The sequence below is a fragment of the Lynx canadensis genome, chromosome F2, assembly GCF_007474595.2.
Source record: "Lynx canadensis isolate LIC74 chromosome F2, mLynCan4.pri.v2, whole genome shotgun sequence".
NCBI classification, from domain to species: Eukaryota; Metazoa; Chordata; class Mammalia; order Carnivora; family Felidae; genus Lynx; species Lynx canadensis.
The window spans coordinates 71,506,749-71,527,268 of NC_044320.2; the positions used below are offsets into that span (position 1 = coordinate 71,506,749).

A 20,520-nucleotide genomic window follows, 5' to 3' on the forward strand; every position below is an offset into this window, starting at 1 on the left:
TATTACTCACTGATCAAAAAGAATGAAATCTTGCCATTTGCAAAAATGTGGATGGAACTAGAGTGTATTATGCTAAGCAAAAAAGTCAGAGAAAGACAAGCATCATATGACTTCACTCCTATGTGGAATTTAAGAAACAAAACATGAACATAAGGGAAGGGAAGCAAAAATAATACAAAAATAGAGCAGGAGACAAACCATAAATACTCTTAAATACAGAGAACAAACTGAGGGTTGCTGGCAGGGTGTTGGGTGGGGGGATGGGGTAAATAGGCGACGGGCATTAAGGAGGGCACTTGTAGGGATGAGCATTGGGTGTTACATAAGTGATGAATCATTAAATTCTGTTCCTGGAATCATTATTACACTATATGTTAACTAACTTGGATTTAAATATATACATAACAAAAGTAGTAAGTTTTCTGAACACTCTTTAAAATCTGAGACAGGCTACTGGTTCCTAGCACCTGCCACGCGGGAGGCCTGGAATTCTTTCCTGGGAGTCATGATGTCTTCAATGGTACCAGTCTCTCCGTTTTAGATAGAGGAAAGAAGACTATCACTCTGCCTTTCTAGAGGAAGTATGAACAAGGTGTTGTTGTTTTTCTAATTCTCTTTCATGCTGTCCAAAATAAGCAATTATGACAGCAATTATTAAATAACCACAAGAACCTGGAGCTCAATACATAACACAACAGATTTCTTCTGACAGATCACTGAAATGTAAAATAATCAACTCATAAGCAAGGGGGGGAAAGACAGGACTAGTTAATCTACAACAGAAACAACTGGGGAATGAATGACTTGTTCAAGGTTCAAAAACTGGAGGGCAGGGAATTATTTAAGAGAACACCTCAAGGACAGAAGGACAACCGGATAAATGAGAATAAACCACAACAAGGTGCTTTGTGTCTATAATGTCACATAATTTTCACTATGAAATTAACCTTCCCTATGGAACTATGTACGTTAGCAATAACGTCTCTTGAATGCATCCAATGATCCTACAGACTGTTTAGAATGAGATTCTTTACTTACTCATTCAATAAAATTTACCAAACATCAGCCAGTACACTATGAATGCAAGATACAAAGTTGAGTAGGATACAGAGGGTCCTTTCCCTCATGATTATTATGAAGCTGGTGAACAAACAACTATGATAACAACAGGAGCAGAGCTGTAACAGAAATATACATAAATTATGGGGAGAATCAGCTATCTCATGGGTGTCACAGAGGCTCCAGAATTGACATCTGAGCTGGTCTTAAATGGAAAACAGGGGGAACATACTTCAAGCACAGCAAGTATTCATGCAAAGTGCAAGGTATGAAAGGCATACTTATTACAGAAGAGCAAGTGGTTTGGTTCACACAACCCTACACGGCAGGATGTGTCCTGCACGAGTTTATTAGCTAAGAAAGCAAGCTAGCTTACATAAAACCACCCACTTCTGAAAAAGAAGAATAAACTCTTTCAACACAGGAGAGAATACTTCCTTTCGGCTGGAGAGCATTAATTTTAAATCTCTAGGAAGGAAGGGACTTTGCATATTTCATTTTTCTCTTTTCCAAGCAGTTCTGAAATCATGTCACCCGAGAGAATATAAATCAAAAAAGTTATGAGACACTACAGGCTCGGGGTGGGGGCGGGGAATGCTAAGAAACAGTAAAAGCATAAATCTTCACTTAAAAAGAAGAGATAAGAAACCACAAGAACCTGGAGTTCAATATATAACTCTGGAACAGAGCAAGATAGAGATTTAGGGGTTTCCATCTCAGGGATTTACTATGTGATATGTAGGAAGTATCAGGAAACCTAGGTGTCACAACAGCCTGCAGCAACTGGCTGGGTCTTCTTGTGAGATATTCTCCAATCTGTGAGACCGAAAATCCTCCAAGGTTCCTTTCTTCAATAACTATTATAGGTGACAGCTAAGAAACTAAGACTGAGCGACAAGAGAAAAAACGGACAGGGGAATATAATGATAAAATTCCCCATCTTTTAAATTTCCTTTACTAGTTTAGAGAATTTGCTTTGTCATAACAGGCGACCTTTTGGGTTTTCTCAATTAGGGTTCTGTAAAGAATTAAGTCCTAACTGCCCTTCGCAGTGGTTCGCAAAGCGTGATCCCAGGACTCCCGGGAGTCCCTAACCCTTTAAGGGTCCATGAGGGTCTCCATTTCCCAACTACTTATTTGTGTGAGGTTGCATTTTCTTTTCTTTTTTTTAATGTCTATTTATTTCTGAGAGAGAGCGCATGCTGGGGGAGGGGCCTGGGGGGGGCGGGGACAGAGCATCCTAGTCAGGCTCTGCACTGACCGCTCTACGTGGAGTTCTAGCTCATGGACCATGACATCATACCTGAGCCAAAGTCGGACGCTTAACCGACTAACCCACCCAGGCACCCCGAGGTTATATTTTCTTCATATACTCCAACTAAACAATACACATTAGACCCTATGCAGAAGCAGGTATGAGAATTCAAGCTGTTTTCTATTAAGCAGACAGTGAAGAGGTTTTTCAAAACGTAACAAAATGACACTCTTCTCACTAGAAAAATAAAGTTTTTGTTTTGGAAAACCAGTCAATTCTCATAAAAATTGCTTTGTTGATCCTAACACATAAGAAGTTTATTATACTTATCTTCAAGTGAATTACTAATTGGGTATTTATAAGTTTCTCAGTTTTGTAATGTAAATATTGATAGCTATAAGGCACATAAGCAAAGGCTCTTTGGAGTCCTCATTAATTTTTAAAAGTATAAAGAAAGGGATTCTGAGACCAAAAAGTTTGAGAACCGTTACCTTAAGGTATCCATTGTATGTAACAAAGTAACTTCTCTATTATACACTTAAGTCGGGAGGAAAGAGAAAACAGTATCCTGTTGTGCGGTTTAGATCACAAACTGGTACTAAAAACTCTATAGCACAGTATGGAACAGACACTCGGTGAACATAAATGGGAGGGAGAACTAGGGCTGGGAGCAAGGCTGCTTCAAGTGGTTGGAACTAAATCAAACTTCTATTTTTTTATGTTTTAAACCAAACTTTTAAAATTAATAAGCGGTCAGATCAAGTGACTCTATCGTGTTTACATTCACATTTTATTTCGTAGGTGTACTTTAGATATGCTGCTTTATTTTCTTAAAAACAGTTTCTGGAGCATTTCCATTTAGACCACACAGCATGAGCATGTGTTCAGACACGTTCACCTACACCCAAGGCCTGTGATACACCTGTTGAAAACACTGCATAAGAACACCTAATCTTTTCTGGCACCACATTTCATCTCACGGCTATGTGGATGCTGGTGCCTAACAAATCATAATAGGCATAAAACGACATTAAAACAAAACAAAACAAAACAAAACACTGTACTTTCATAGAACAACTTTACTGAGGGCATACAATGTATTTGCTATACTTACCGTATCCCATATCTGAAGTTTTATCTGTTTTCCATCAATAGTTATCATTCGAGCACCAAACTCTACACCTGAACAGACAAAAAAATGATTTGTTACATAAACTAGTGGGACTATATTTCACATTTAAGGATTTTTTTTTAAAAAGGATGTTTATTTCCAGGACATACTATCCCCGATGATACATAGATGAACTTTACCAAATATGGCCCCTACCCTGAGAAAACAAATAAACTAAGGCAGAGGTGCTAAAAGGCGTAAGTTAAAGACACAATTAAAATACTAAGATATTCAAGTCTAGTAGAGTTAGAAAACAAACTGTCGTCCTCATGTTTTCATAGGTTCCATAATATAAAAAAACTAGAAATGAGATTCAAGAACCGTAATTATTAGTAACAATATTAAAATTCCTTGAAGACTATTAATATGGTATAAAAATCACTAAAGGGATAGAGGCCCTTCAACATCATAGCTTTGGTTCCCAGCATGGGTTATCAACTAGTAAAGAACTCTCCTAATCCCACTCCAGATAACCACTGTTTAAACATACTTCGAGACGTTGCTCTAAGGGAAGATACGCACAGAAGTGTACGTACACTCTATACAGATGGGGGCACATAAATGCCGCTCTGCAATTCGCTTCTCAGACAATAACAAACATTACTCCGTATCACAAATCTCATTACAAATCAATCAGTCAATAAACTATGCCATTACTTTTGGTGACTGCATATGTGTGTGTGTGTGTGTGTGTGTGTGTGTGTTGTGTGTGTGTGTGTACACACACTTTACTAAGTTGGTAAGCTGGTTACAAATACAGGTCATTGCCGAATTTTCTCTAAGTAGCTAAAACTGAAATGAACTTTCTGCATACATCTTTCAACTAAGGATTATGACTAAAGGCAAATTATACGAAATAGAATTGCAGGTCAAAGGGAGTACAACCTTTTTTTTTTTTTAAACATTTTTTTTAACGTTTATTTTTGAGAGACAGAGACAGAGCATGAGCAGGGGAGGGGCAGAGAGAGAGGGAGACACAGAATCTGAAGCAGGCTCCAGGCTCTGAGCTGTCAGCACAGAGCCCGATGTGGGGCTCGAACTCACGAACCATGAAATCTCGACTTGAGCTGAAGTCGGCCGCTTAACCGACAGTGCCACTCAGGCGGTCCTAGGAGTACAAACTTTCTTAACACAAGATAACTACTCTGGCTTTTCTCCTTCATTTATCTTTTTTTTTCCTCCTCCCCCCTTATCATCTTTTTTTGAAAGTACTCAGTCTGGGTGGCTCAGCTGGTTAAGCAGCCAACTCTTGATTTCGGCTAATGTCATGAATGAATTTGCAGTTTGTGGGATCGAGCCCCACGCTGTCAGTGTGGAGCCTGCTTGGGATCCTCTCTCTCCCTCTCTCTCTGCCCCTCCGCCACTCACATTCTCTCTCACTCAAAATAAATTTAAAAAAAAATGTTTTTAAACACAGGAGGAAAAAAAAAGGGATAATTTCAGAGCAGCAAACAGCTGTGAAGGAGACCCTGAAAGAAGTCTATCACTTCTATTACACTGAGTCATTACTGCTTGGAGTGCGCTCCATCAGTATTTAGATCAGAGTCGGGGTGAAGGGAAGACACACATGGTCCTCAGAAACCAGATGTCAACTTGGCAGAAAAACAGCTTCTAGTTGCCCAGGGGAGGGCATAATGCCCAGTGTCAGAATTCCATTTCAGCAGCTCCTGTAACTCCCCCGACCATGATCAGGAAGATGGGACAGACAGGTAATTTGTTCTTTCGTGATACGTAACTCGGTGAAGTTTTTACTCTACATCTTAACAATGATTCCATCCCGGGGCCAGAGTCAATACCAGGCAACTAATGGTACATTTCTCAGAATTAGAAATAAAGAAGAGACAGACTCAGGAGTCATGATGTACTAGAATGAAAAATGCAAAACTGCAAAATTCTGCCACACAACCATTTTTTATACCTGCCAATCTACATATTAATTACAAGTATATACATATATAAATCTAAAAATATATATAAATACATACATACATATTCACACGTACTCTGTGCCACAGGGTGGGAGACACAGAAAACAACCGCCCACCAGCTTACCATTAACATGAAAATGGGAGTAGCTGAAGGGAGAAACCAGCGGCTAAATATTATACAAGTGCTCTTTGAGGTATCCGGTATTTAAAAGGAATGTACTAATGTACAATATTCTATGTAGCTAGATATTTAACAAAGTGGAAGCTTTTTCGTGAATCTATTGTTTCATTTCTAGCCACAAACTAGAGAGAGAATGCCTACTTTTCCTTCCATCATCACAGATGGGCTTTTAACCTCAATCTAAAAATGCTGCATCACTCACTGGGATTAAAGATTTCTTCAATCTAATGCATAATGTCAAACTGGACAAAAAACAACTACAAACTAAAAACAGACCCTTGACTCGTGTTGGATGGGCAAGGCCCAGGGACTGACATCTTGGGCAGAGGGACACAGATCTGAAGAATGACTGGCATCCACTGTGTCCTGGCAGATGAGAGGCTAAGGACACCTGTGCTGCGGGACTGTTGCTATGGTTCCTGCTTCCTGACTCCAAAGATGCTTCATTCCTGCCCATTCCCAAGTGTAAGTCTTCACTCTCCTGAGGGTTCCATGTAAAATTCAGGAATTCTAACATATCCCCTTTTGCTTTACCTAGCCACACTTGGGTTTTGGTACATTTATCTCTTTAGTCAAAGTAAGCAAAGAAAGGTTGTTGAAGCTTGAAGTCTTTTAAACAAAGATTTTGCCTGTAAAAATATATCCAATTTTATTATTATTTTTTAAGTTTTATTTATTTTTGAGGGAGACACACACACACACACACACACACACACACACACACACACACACACACACAGCGTGAGTCAGGGAGGGGCAGAGAGAAAGGGATACACAGAATCCGAAGCAGGTTCCAGACTCTGAGCTGTCAGCACAGAGCCCTATGTGGGGCTTGAACTCACAGACCAAGAAGAGATCATGACCTGAGCCGAAGTTGGACGCTTAACCGACTGAGCCACTCAGGCACCCCAAAATATATCCAGTTTTTAAGATGTTAAATGAAAATCGTATCATATGAAAATCAGGATTTGTTTCTAAAGCAGGGAAATGTCATAATAAAATTGATGTTTTAATATTATTTATCAATAGGGTCAGGATACAGAATTTAAAAACAAGAGGTAAAGAACTAACTAGTTCTTAACAAGACTACTGTATTCTCCAGGAATGAGATAAAGAATGATGGCAGGAAGAAAAATACATCTTTTTTAAAATTTTATTTTAGAGACAGAGTGAGTGTGTGAGTGAGGGAGAGGGGAAGAGGGAAAGAGAGAACCTTAAGCAGGCTCCATGCTCAGTGCAAAATCTGATGAGGGGCTCGATCCCATGACCCTGGGATCACGACCCGAGCTGAAATCAAGAGTCGGATGCTCAACTGACTGAGCCACCCTGGAGCCCCTTTTTTATTTTTTTTATTTTCTGAAAAATACACATCTTAGAGGAAAAACTGACAAGCACTGATTACTGAAAAACTATGATTTGTTTTCCTATCAAATGAAACAAAAACAGAATCTGATTTCAGTTTCAGAACTGTAACTCCTTCTCATTAACCTACTTGTAACTGGGCTCAATACATTGTGTGACTGGGCTCAATACATTCTGTGTGGCAAAAGAAAATGCTGAAACTTAAGTGCACTATAAGACTCAGAAACAAAAACTGAAAACCTTATTTCTTTTCTGGGTTATTGAAAATTTTCAATCTTTTTTCTTAAGTGTATATGGGTGTGTGTGTGTGTGTGTGTGTGTGTGTGTGTGTGTATATTTATGTATATGCTTAAGAACTCAATTTAGACACACTTTCCTATCTTTTTTTCAAGGGATAAACCATCATCCCCTACGCCCTTGAGGTTCTCTTCTCAGATGCATTTTCAATTAACAGCCAATCTGGCTGCCAGAGAGATGGTCTGTGGAGCCAAATGCAAGAAGGCCTCATTTACCTGATGTTGTTAGGGAGCGATGCTTATTTTTTCAGTTATGTTATTCACTTGCAACCTTCCAAGACAAAATAGTCTGAATGTAAATAGATACTTTTTAACTGCCTCTAGATCATTATCATCCTTGCGTAGTAAGAAATGTGAAGCCTTGCGAAAAGAAAAGAAAAGAAAAGAAGAAAAAAGAAAAAAAGAAAAGAATGTGAAGCCTTGCAGGGTAACCATTTATTGAGCAAAGATCAATGTCTACTAATTGTGGGACTGTGTGAAAAATGTTAAATCTCTTCTGCGTCAGTTTCCTTATCTGTAAAATGATATTAATAAAACCCATCTCACAGGATTTTTTTCAAGATTAAAGGGTTACTACACACAAAACAAGAGCGGGGCTTGGCATACAGTAAGTACTCAGTATGTGTGAGCTATAATTATTATTCCCTACTCTACACCAAAATTTCTATACCACCACTCACATAACTAACGATGCCAAGCCGTTTGAGAAAGGGCCACTTGTCAGAGCCAAGTGACCATGGGGCTGTCACAGCAGAGAGCAGAGCCACAACAGCAGAACACAGGGACCTGTGCTGGGACCTAGACATTGTGGAGGTTCAAAACAGAGACTTGTGGGAAGAAAGCTTTATGTCCCTAGTTCTAGAAACAAGGGAAAAACTAGATTATTGAAGAGTAACTTCCTTAACTTTCCATGAAAAAATGAATAGCACCTTTAAGGTAAACCACTAGAAGTTTCCAACTGCAGAGAAAAAGATCATCATGCCCTCAACTTGTAAACTATTCCAGAGATTTTGGTCATAAATTACACAAACAAAACAAAAAGGTGCAAATATTAGACAAGGAAAAATTTATGACTTACAGATAGGCCAGTCTGGGCCAGTCTACCCAGAGCATGCAAAATAATTAATTTCACAAAAGTAATGGTGAAAAAAAAAAAAAAAACCCTACCCACAATAGTAACAAAATAAACTTACAAAAAAAAGCACAAGGTGTATAAGAAGAAAATTATAAAACTTTACTGAAGAGCATTTAAAAAGTTGGGGGGAAACGGGGCACCTGGGTGGCTTGCCTCAGTCAGTTAAGTGTCCGACTCTTGGTTTTGGTTCAGGTAACAAAACCCACAGTTTCATGGGTTTGAACCCTGAGAGTCGGGCTCTGCACGCCCTGCACACTGGCCATGTGGAGCCTGCTTGGGATTCTCTCTCTCCCGTTCTCTCTGCCCTTTCCCCTCTTGTGCTGTTTCTTTCAAAATAAATAAACTTAAAAAAAAAAATAAAAACAATGATCAAGAAAACTTCAAAAAGGAAAAATGTCAATCACATATTAATTATACTACAAAGTTACTATAAATATCAGTAGTATATTTTCTCATGAAATAGAGAAAAACAGAAACAAAACAAAAACCCAAAACATAAATGGAATAGATTTGAGAGTCCTCCAACAGACTTGCTTACCTATGGATACTGAGCATATGACAAAGGTGATGGTTCAAGCAGGAAAGAAAGATGGATTATTTACTTAATGGGTGTGGGGCTACACGTTATATATGGATTAAAGAAAATCATATACGTGGCCATACACCAGACAGGGTATGAATTTACAGTATTAGAAAAGTACTTAAGAGAACAGGAAGTAATTTTTGTACTGGGGAGCCTTCCTTAGTGAGGCCTGGAAGCCAAAAAGAAAACCATCAACAGATTTGACAAAAAAAACCCCGCAACAACAAACCAGTAATAGAAGGGGCAAAGATAAAAACAGGTAATTCAAAGAGAAAAGACACAGAAGTGGATCTTAAACATATGAAAAACGCTCAGCCTCACTAAAAATTAGAGAGCAGGAAAGTAAAATAATCACTATTCTCTGCCCATTTCACGAAGAGCAAAAACACAACTAAGCCACAGCGGAGGGAAGGCCCAGGAGAAACGGGCACTTCAGTAGCCACCGGTGGAGGGAACGCACATCAGAACAGCTTTGTGTGTGTGTTTGTGAATACATTTAAAACCCTAAAAGGCTACAAACACATCAGTGGTTGCTGGAGGGCCAAAGGAATATTATATAGGGAATTTAACTTTCTCTGGAGTTTTGTACAATGTTTTCATAATAAGCACACCCTGTCAAGGAAATACATTTTACTATTCCAGTAACATAGACTCTGAGATCTAAACTCGATGTTCACAGAGTGCTTTTAAGCTATCTCCCTAGTTCTTGGCAATGTTATCTCAGAAAAGTGAACCCCAATTAAATGAGGGGTATTTGTAACTGATCTGTGGGAAGCCTGACACAAGAAATGATGCTTCAATTCTACAACCTTTACCCCCAAAGGACACTTTCACTCCTCAGTCATTTCTTATAGGACGGCTGCTTTAAGGATGTGGGGGAGTTAGGCAGGAAGGTGGCACAACATATGCCTAGCCTCTGTATCACTGTTTGTTGAACTGTCCATTAATAATAGATAGTGAAATAAATGTAGTGGGCATCAGTGGGCTATAACTAGAATTATTTCTACACAATATAATTGAACAGCATTAATCAAATGTATGCATCAAGCACTGTAATGTGAAATGTTTTTGAAACTTTCTCCCCAGAGAGATAGTATATTAATTTAGAAAACATTTACAGAGTCTTTCTATGTACCAGGCACTGGAGATACAGCAATGAACAAAACTGATTAACAGTGCTATCACGAACTTTACTCTTATCCTGGTGGGAGACAACATTCACTTACAATCACCTGTATAAAAAGTTAAGGAGAAAAATAAATCTAGGCAAGAGGATGGGTTTGGGTTGGGGGGGGGGAGGCTATGTGTGTCCACGTGCACTTGTAAAGGCCTAGGAGGGAAAAAATCAGGAGCTATTTGGAACACGTTAAGTTTGAGATGCCTAATAGACATCTAAGAAAGGAGATGTTGAGTAAGCAGCCAGATATGTGCACATGGGGAGAAGAGAGCCTCGTTGGAGTGAGTTCCAAAAAGAAGGAGGGGAAGAGAAAAACCAGAGACAGAAATTACGAACAGTCCTATCTGAGGACTTTTGCCAAAAGGAAACAGAAGGACTGAAAGCTGGAAAAGATAACAGTCATGAAAAATGACAATCAAATGGGGAAAAATGAGTGACATTCGGGAAAAAAAGAACTGCTGAAGCAGTGTTCTTGAGTGGGCCTTGGCTAGCAACTTGGAGTTCATCCACAATAGCGAGGAGAAGGCTGAGTTCATGGGCACAGCGCAGGTAGGTGGGTCTGTGTGGTGATGGAAACCTGTGAAAATGCTCCTGAAATAGAGACCAAGGCTATCACATGAGAATGAAGACAGGAAAGGTGGTGCCTGATTACAGAGCAAGAAGGTGTAACACAGTGGTACAGGGAAGTGGAGAATGAATGGATTGGAAACAAAGTGTAACTGTCAAGTGGTTAGAAGTTAGTGTCCAAGAAACTAATGAGACTAGTTAGCCGGGCTCTGGGTTTTTCAACCAGCAGGATGGAGTAGATAGTTAGCGTTGACCTATGGGTTAGCCACAAAAGTGTGACGAAGCAAGAGAGGGAGCAAGAGTTGAGTGTGCATGCCGGGGTGATGAAAATGGCAATTATAATGGTTAGAATTAAAGCTGGGCAAGGAGGAAAGTAGGACCACAAGAGGGGTGAGAGTACAAAGACAGCAGGACCAACGGATTACAGAACTGATGGGACAAATAAATCATTAGTGTTAGCAACCAGAGGGCGTGAGTTGGAAGGATGGGAGGACAACCAACCAGATGCATGACACTGAGATTCTGGAAGTGGTGCCAGGTACCGGTAACGACCAGGTCCTGGGTGTGACTATGGGAGTGAGTAGCTGAAGTAGAGAGGAAGCAAGAACGGAGAGGCCAGGATGTGTGTGGGGGTGCACTCGCATGTACGGACAGGTCAACTGGTTTACAAAACTGGTAAAAGCCACCGCTCCAATGCTTCTCAAGCTTTTCATACGAGTCGCTGGGAGATCCTGTTCAAATGCAGAATTTGACTCAGTAGACTCTTTAACAAGCTCCCAGAGAATAAAGATGCTGCTGGTCCAGAATAACAGCACTTAAATACACCCAGCGTTCTACTCTGGACCTTCAGTGTAGTTATATCCGGGAAGCTATCTGTAAATTGCCTCTCTGATTACTATTGTTAACAATTCTCACTGAGATAGTAGTCAAAGGGTAATGAGGAGTATTTCACGGACTCATCCTTGTCTTTTATTTCCTCTGTTCCATCATTTAATACTTGGTCATGACCTGACCTTAGCGTTCTCACCTTCTTCTATTCATCAGGCAAAGTATGCAGCAGAATCAAGATACTGTCTTACTCACATCTATTGCAGCAAACATTCCAATGTTCCTTGAAAACAAATACATGCTAATGACCAGACAAACTGTCCGGACGGGTGTGGCAAGGTAGAGTAGTCAGGGTGGAACCAGAAAAACAGAAACCATATTTAAATATTTAAAACAGAGGCAATTTAATGTAGGGAGTTAGTTACAGGAAAGAAAAAGCTGAGAAGCTCAAAGAAGGGATGGTAAAGAAGCGGAGAGACTGGCACCAGCCGGAAAGTGCTGCCATCTCTAGGCTGGGGGGACACAGAGAGAAACCAGGGTTAGCAGAGCTCAGGAGACAGACCATCAGTGGGCCTGTCACCACCAGGGGTGGGGCTGGAGTCTTACGAGGACGAGACAGAAAAGAAGTCCCTTGGCTTCCCCTGTGCTTTTAGCTTCCTACCTCCTGGAGGGAAGCCACTGGTACAGCTGCCTGAGTTGCAGTTTTCCAAACAGCTCCCTTTGGTCCAACCCCTTCTCTCTCCACAAGTATAGCCCATGCCGCTTTCTGAAAGTAGGCTCAGGCCCAGCCTCTCCATCAGATGTGCCATAACACCTTAGAAATTTCTATGAAAGCTTCAGTGAGAAAAGGAAGACACTTTTGTTTAATTTCCTACGCTAAAAACCACTGTGTGGTTAGTTGTGTCAGGACTGAATCAGGCTTAAGACACCGCTACCGAGGTTCAGACTTACTGGGCGAAGAGCAGATCGTACACAAAACTGAGCTCACCAAAGTTAACCTATGAAATGGGGACCAGCATGAAACAACAGTACCTGTCTCACCCTTCATTACTGTATATACTTAAAACGGAATTAAATTAAATCAATTAAAACGGAATCGGAATATTCTGACAGGATAGCCACCTGGGAAAAGATTTCAAGGTATCTACAAAATACATGTGGCTTGATTGACAGCTATTAATCTATCTAATAATTTGATTAACAAACTCTGTTTGATTTGGTATTTTAAAAATACACAGGACATGAGACTCAACTTGCTTAATGGTGATCTAATGATACCTGTGAAAAATAAGCAGTCACTGGCTGAGAAGATACACCAACCTATTAGTTGTAAAATCTAAGTAGATTTCAGTCTACCAGTTACTGGTAACGGTCTCATTTATTCTTTGCAACTTAGGACACTAAAACTGCCTCCTGGCAGTTTTTCTCGATTAATAATTACTATCTAAGTAAACCGAGAGCGTGTATCATGCTGCCAGGCACTGTTCCAATGTTTCACATTTATTAACTCATTTACTGCCCACAGTAACTTTGTAAGATTGGTACCACTCTTATTCTCATTTTACAGATAAAAGAATCTGAGGCATGGAGTGGTAAGGTGGATTACCAGCTAGTTAGTGGCACAGCCTTGATTTGAACTCTGGCAAGCTGGTCAGTCTCTGCTCTTACCCCTGTGCTCTCTTGTTTTGCAATCATTTGTTTCACCATTAAATACAATCAAAATCTTAAATATGTCTTCTTGCTGTTTTCTGACCATTTTTATAAAGTTGGATGATATTAGTTTCACTATACTTGTATTTTTTTTCAAGTGATGAAACTAACCTCTGTACAGCAACAAATCTAGTGTCACTGATTCTTTCTGACTCATCACTAATAGAATGGATCCTCTCTAGCACATTCCATTTCCACTCCCCCCCAAATTTTTAATGTTTCTCATTTCTTGTAGAACACTTACCGATAGTAAGGTCATGCACTGGCTGAAACCTCTTGTCTGTAAACTGTAGCAATAAGCATGATTTACCAACACCTGAAAGTTAAAAAAAAAAAAAATCATGAGACAAAACTCACAGAAATTAAGAAACACTTTACAAAAGCACACAGAAAAGAGGCAGCCAGGGTTTCTGGTGCTCTGTGAACAATCTATCAGAATTTCTCGGTGTTATAATTTCTTGGGAAATTACGGGATTGATGATTTATTTGAGAGACAGAGAGAGAGACAGAGAGAGAGAGAGAGAGACAGAGAGAGAGAGAGAGAGAGAGAGAGAGAGAGAGAGAGAGAAATATCTTAAGCAGGCTCCATGCAGTGTGGAGCCACGTCAGGCTTGATCCCAGAACCCTGGGATCATGAGTTGAGAAGCTTAACCACCCAGGCCATCCAGGCGCCCAGGGATTGATGATTTAGGTGGAAGGTGTTAATCAATCCCAAACACCTTCTCATCCTTTGTTATTCATTTGATATTCTAATCTCAAAGATAAGTGGCAGGAACTCCTTCCTACAAGACACCTAGCTGGTCCCCCTAGTAGCCTCTTTCTACCACAGTACTCCAGCCATTAAGGGTTCCTGCACTTTGTTTTTCCTGTCGCAGTGAAAATAAGTAAAAACAAAAGTAATCTCTTTTTGTAGTTTACCTTACTTACCTACGAACAAACTAGCAGTTAAGTGCTGGGATCTACTTCGGTCTATTTTCTGGCTAGCTCATTTCAGGATTGACTAATCTGAATTATGTCCCTTCAGGGGCACCTGGGTGGCTCAGTCGGTTGAGCGTCTGACTTTGGCTCAGGTCATGATCTCACAGTTCATGGGTTCGAGCCCCGCGTCAGGCTCTGTGCTGACCGCTTGCTCAGAGCCTGGAGCCTGCTTCGGATTCTGTGTCTCCTTCTCTCTCTGCCCCTCCCCGGCTCACGCTTTGTCTCACTCTGTTTCTCAAAAATAAATAAATGTAAAAAAAAAAAAAAAAAATTGAATTGGTCCCTTCCCTCTACTACCAAATTTCACGTCACTAAGGTCATGAATAACTTCCTCGGCCCTAAATTAAAGACAAATTATCTGTATTCATCCTACCTGTCCTATGAGAACTGGTTTACTGAACACCACACCATTTTCCTACTCATTTTCAGGCCCTTTTCTTCATATATGCCTCCGACTGCTTCCTTGAGAGCACCCTGCACTTGGTTCACCCTTTCCCTCAAAAGGCTCTACTGAATGCTAACTGTGCTCTGCACTTGGGACTTGAAGACACAATCCTGTGGAATGCTTCCTTCGAGTACAGGTAGAGAAAAAAAACAGAATGAATGCCAAGTAATCTATATGCACTGCAATTTAGAATTACAAATATTGCCTTTTGAAAGAAGAGAGTACTGTGAGGAAGAGTAAGAAGATACTTAATCTAGACTGAAGGGCTGGAGAAGGTCTTTCTGGAGAAGTGACACTTGAACCAAGATGTTCAATGTCTTCTAGATTATAAACTCAACGCAAGAAGGATGACGAATATCTTGTTGTCCTATGCCAGAGATAAGGCCATTAAATGATTCTGGTGAACAACTGGCCCTAGTGTCAAATGTCACAAAGATTGTCAAAATGCCCAATAAACAAATCAAAGAAATTTGTGTGTGTGTATGGTTATGGTTTGGGAAATACTTTATTTGTTCAATGTTTTTGGAATGTTTTAACCAAAATAAACTGGAATTTCAAAACATCTGACCTGAGTTTTCTTCTCTTTTCTTTGATCTATGATTTCTTTTTTTACATTACAAAAGGTGTAAAGCCAAACTCATTTTAGCAGATTTCTAGCTTCTTTGAAAAGCCTTTCAGGTCTGCGACAGAAAGGAAAATTATTATTTTTTAGGTGTCAAAGTACAAAATAAGTGAACATTCGCGATATGAATCTTCAGGGTTATTATTATTATTATTTTTTAAGATTCAGAAAAAAAAAATTAAGTACAATCTATACCCCAACATGGGACTCGAACTCATGACCTCAAGATAAAGAGTCACATGCTCTACTGACTGGGCCAGCCAGGCACCCTGAGGGGATTTCTTTGTTTTTTAAAAATATTTTTCAGGGCAGTTATTTCGTTTCACAGCAAAACTGAGCAGAAAGGACAGCCAGTTCCCATATAGTCCCTGCCCCACAGGAGCACAGCCTCTTCCACCATCACCATCTGCACCAGAACTGGAACTCTGACTACAATCCATGAACCCGCAATGACACGTCGTCATCGCTCAAAGTCCATGGTTCACGTTAGGGTTCGCTGTGGTGTTTGCCTATTCTATGGGTTTTGACCAATGTATAATGTGTTCCCCGTTATGGTATCATACGGAAGAGTGTCACTGACCTAAAAATTCCCTATGCTCCCCGTCCCTCTCTCACCCCTAACCCCTGGCAAGTGCTGATCTTTTTACTGTGTCCACAGTTTTGCCTTTTGCAGAATGCCACATAGCTAGAATCAGCCTTTTCAGACTGGCTTCTTTCACTCAGTAATATGCCTTTAAGATTCTTGTGTCTTTTCTTCATTTCTGTTTTTTAAGAGCCCAAATTTTCCCATACAGAAAAAACACGTAATTAATTAAACATCACAGATTTTATTACTGGGAGACCTCAAGAATCACCTAACAGTCTGGTAAGCATGTAAGTGATACAAGAGCCTGAAAACCGTTTCTTACCGCACAACGGGATGTACTGTTTTAGTACCACTAACACCACTTACTCTGACCAGGTGCAACTTACGGATAGAATAAGGCTTGCTCTTTGGTTCTTCGTTTAAAGACTCTGTATTCTTTCCTCAGGTAACCACAGTACTTTTCAAGTTAGAGGGTTTTGGTAATTTGCATACTCTGCAGGACATCCTTTACTTAATATTTGTCCTCTTTATGATATAAAATTGGCAAAAAGCTCCAGCGTTTCTTTCACCAATTTTCCAGAGTCTCTCTTAATCCTTGATATTCAGAAAGTTCTTTAAAAGCATCCTCCTATCCTTTCAGCCGTTTGTTAGTCTAAATGTCAGATCCCCATTCATCAATGGCAAAAATGTGCTCCGACATTTTTACATACTTGATGAAATTCTATATATTTTGTGCAATCTGTAACTGATTTATCTTTCATTTTCATGGAAAATAATAGTCAAATATGTTGATTTTCCTGGAGGGAGACACTTACAAAAAATAACTGAGGAATAGTTTAAGTGGCCAACGAATATTTTCATGTTATTATAACTGTATTATCAAGAACTTTGAAATATTTAATAATTATGATTCCCAACAACAGATAAACTTGTACAGAGCCTCCCTCACACCAGATATCATTCTAAGCAATTTCCATATGTCAGCTCATTTAATGCTAAGAACAGCATAGCGTAGGGGTTAGATTTCTGACTCCAAAGCCACACCACACTCCTTGGGTTCCAATCCCAGCCTCGCTAATCACTATCAACAGAACCTCAAGTGAGTTACCTTCTCAGTGCCTCACTTTCCTAATGTGTAAAAAGGAGGAGAATAATAGTACCTATCTCATATGTTTATTGGAAGTATTAAATGAGTTCATGCATTAAGTGCTTACCACAGTGTCGGGCACATAGTAAAATTCAAAAAAGAACTCAACAAATGTTTGTTACCATTACTACTACCACTATCATTTATTACTCTATGTATCCTTTAAGCTCCCTAAAAGCATGAAGCACCTTTTATTCATTTTCAGTTTGACCACATGTACTTCCAACGATTTTCCAAAATTCAACCTTGCTAGAAATACTTGGATATGTACTACGTTCTGAGGTTAAGCAACTGGAATGTATCAGTCAACAATAAGATAAAGGCCCTGACCTTCTGGAGAAGAGATCATGAACAAACTTTTTTATTCTTTTAAGTGTGTGTGCGCACATTTGCACGTATGTGTGTATAGTGGGGGAAGAGGGGAGTGTGACGGACGGACGGATGAAGACGTGGTAGTGTGGAGTGTTACTTGGTATGGTACAGAGAAAAAGCAGAGCAGGGGCGGCTGGGCGGCTCAGTCGGTTAAGCCTCCTACTTCAGCTCAGGTCATGATCTCGCGGTTTCTGAGTTCGAGCCCTGCGTCGGGCTCTGTGCTCACAGCCAGGAGCCTAGAGCCTGCTTCGGATCCTGTCTCCTGTCTCTCTGTCTCTCGATAATAAATAAACTTTTTTTTTTTTTTTTAAAAAGGGGGGGGAGAAAAAGCAAAGATATGCAATGCTGGGGGGAAGGAAAAAGGGTGTGGTGTTTAAATGAGGTGGCTGCTGACTGAGAAGGTGAAGTTTAAGTAACAACTTGAGGAGAGGAGGAAGCAGGCAGGTGGATTACTGAGAGAAGAACACTTTAGGCTAAGGAAACGGCCAGAGGAAACGCTGTCCGTGGGATGTGTGGGAGAAACTGCGATGAGGCCAAATATGGCTGCAGCTCAGAAGGCAGGGGAGAGTCCTGTCCCTAAGAGCAGAGGTTGCAGGCATCATAGGGGCCTGGTCACACAGACCCCACAGGACTTTTAACATTTACTCGTGATAAAATGGCCGACTCTCTGGAGGGTCTTGAGCAAAGGAGTGACAGAATTGGAAGTAAATTCTAAAATAGTCGTTCTGGCCGCTGCAGTGAGAATAACCTGTGAGCACAAGCAGAAGCAGAGAGACTGGTTAAGGCGGCTTTCCTCAGTCAGGCAAGGAATGGTGTCTTGGACCAGGGCAGCAGCAAGGAGGGGTCTGAAGTGACTGAATTCTATGCCCGGTTTGAAGTAGAGCCAGGATAATCTGTTGGTCGTGTGGATGTGGGTTTTGAGAGGAGAAAAGCATGAAGCACGGCTCCAATGTTTCTGCCTGATCAATGGGAGAATCCGTGAGATAGGGAAAATTCTCAGGAGAGCAGGAAAGGTCATCAATTCCAGTCCAGTTATCTCGAGTTGGGGTGAGCAGGCAATAGAATATAGGAGTTTGGTATGTAAGTTTAGACTACAGGGAAGATGTTGAGGTCGGAGATATAAATTAGAACTGTCAGCATAAGATGGTATTTATTTTTTTATTATTTATTTTTTTAAATGTTTATTTATTATTGAGAGACAGAGAGGCACAGAGTGTGAGCAGGGGAGGGGACAGAGAGAGGGAGAAACACAGAATCCAAAGCAGGCTCCAGGCTCTGAGCTATAAGCACAGAACCTGATGCGGGGCTCGAACTCACAAACTGTGAGATCATGACCTGAGCCGAAGTCGGTCGCCCAACCAACTGAACCACCCAGGCGCCCCTTTAAGATGGTATTTAAAGCCACAGATAGAGAGGGACCAGCAAAAAGACACGCCGTTTTATAAAAGCACGTTTGTTTTGTAACAGAATTAAACAGAAACCAAGCAAACATAAAAGCGGCCCCTCCAAATCCAACTACTACTGGTTTTCATTCTATACCTGGAACCTGAGAGGCCTTCCTGCGTCCTCTTCTCTGCCTCTCCATGCAGACAGACTCCCACGGCTGGTTTCTCGCCACCACAGACGCCTTCTCTGGCCATTCTATGTGAAGTAGCTTCCATTCCCAATCGCTCTCTATCCATTAGAAGTTTCTGATCTTTACCAAAAAATCCCCAAATCCACATTGGGCCTCACCCCCAGAGGTTCTGACTGAGCTGTCAGCATTATGCAGTGGTTACAAGCACTACGTGGGTGGCCCTGGATGAAGCTCTAACCTCTGTGGTGTTTTTGCCATGTAGAAGCTTTTGTAGTTTCAGTGTCCTGCTTGTTTACTTTTGCTTTTGTTGCCTTTGCTTTTGGTGTCAGATCCAAAAGTCATCTCCAAGACCAGTGCCAAGGAGCTATGGCGTATGTTTTCTTCTAGAAGTGTTATGGTTTCAGGACATTCAAGTCCTTAATCCGCTTGAGTTAATTTTTGTGTGTGATGTGAGACAGTGGTCCAGTTTCATGCTTTTGTATGTCGCTGTCCAGTTTTCCTAACATCTTTTATTAAAGCGACTGCCCTTTCCCCACTGTATATTCTTGGCTCTTTTGTCATAAATGAGTTGACCATACATGTGTGGTTTATTTCTGGGCTCTCTATTCTGTTCTATGGACCCTCATGTCTGTTTTTATGCCAAGACTCCACTGTTTTGATTACTACGGCTTTGTAATATAGTTTGAAATCAGACAGCATGATGCCTCCAGCCTTGTTCTTTCTGAAGACTGCTTTCGCTACTCACTCTTTGATTAATACAAATTAGTGTACTTAATGCCACTGTCAGAGTTCCTACCATGAAGTCAACTTAACTTTTTCTTTTACTTTGGGTCCAAGTCACCATCATCAGTAGGACAGTATTGTGGTGAGGACTGAGTACCTAAGTCCCACACGAATGCCAAATAAATACAAGCAATACTCATTAAACTGCATTCCTAAAGCCTCACCCTAGAGATTCTGATTCAGGAATTCTTTGGATGGACCCCAAAGTCAAGTTAATAAGCCCCCTAGCGAGTTTTAGGCCATGTGTCCTCCACAAAAAACAATGGCCCTAGTGCCAGGTGTTCTACTGAGATTTATTTTCTTAGTCGTCAATTGACCTCACCAAGTTCAAGATAATTTTAAAAAATTGATAATGGCTCTGTTTTTAAAATCATAAGGCACACAGTTTATTTTAAAATAAAAATTAAAAAATTTAAGGGGCGCCTGGGTGGCTCAGTCAGTTGAGTGTCTGACTTTGGCTCAGGTCATGATCTCAGAGTTTGTGAGTTCGAGCCCCACATCAGGCTCACTGCTGTCAGTGAGAATTCAGATCCTCTGTCCCTTTCTCTCTTTGCTCCTCCCCTGCTGGTGCTTGCTTTCTCTCTCTCTCTCTCTCTCAAAAATAAGCATTTAAATTTTTTTTTAACTTAAAATTAAAAAAGGTAAAACTTGAAAAGTACCAGAACCAATTCCTAACCACTTTTGTCCAACTATCATTCTGAAATCATGGCTGCCTATTTATATCTATTACACTTATAGATGTAACAAAATTTAACAAAA

General features: G+C 40.4%; 1 protein-coding gene across 1 annotated transcript in view; it reads right to left on the reverse strand.

Moving 5' to 3' along the window:
• The window catches only part of RAB2A (RAB2A, member RAS oncogene family), an 86,298-nt gene that overhangs the window by 40,475 nt on the left and 25,303 nt on the right, over nucleotides 1-20,520 (reverse strand). Inside the window, exons 2-3 of the mRNA XM_030304362.1 lie at nucleotides 13,497-13,568; nucleotides 3,429-3,496 (exon numbers count right to left, since the gene is read on the reverse strand). Coding sequence (XP_030160222.1) covers nucleotides 3,429-3,496; nucleotides 13,497-13,568 — 140 coding nt within the window. The remainder of the gene's footprint in view (nucleotides 1-3,428; nucleotides 3,497-13,496; nucleotides 13,569-20,520) is intronic.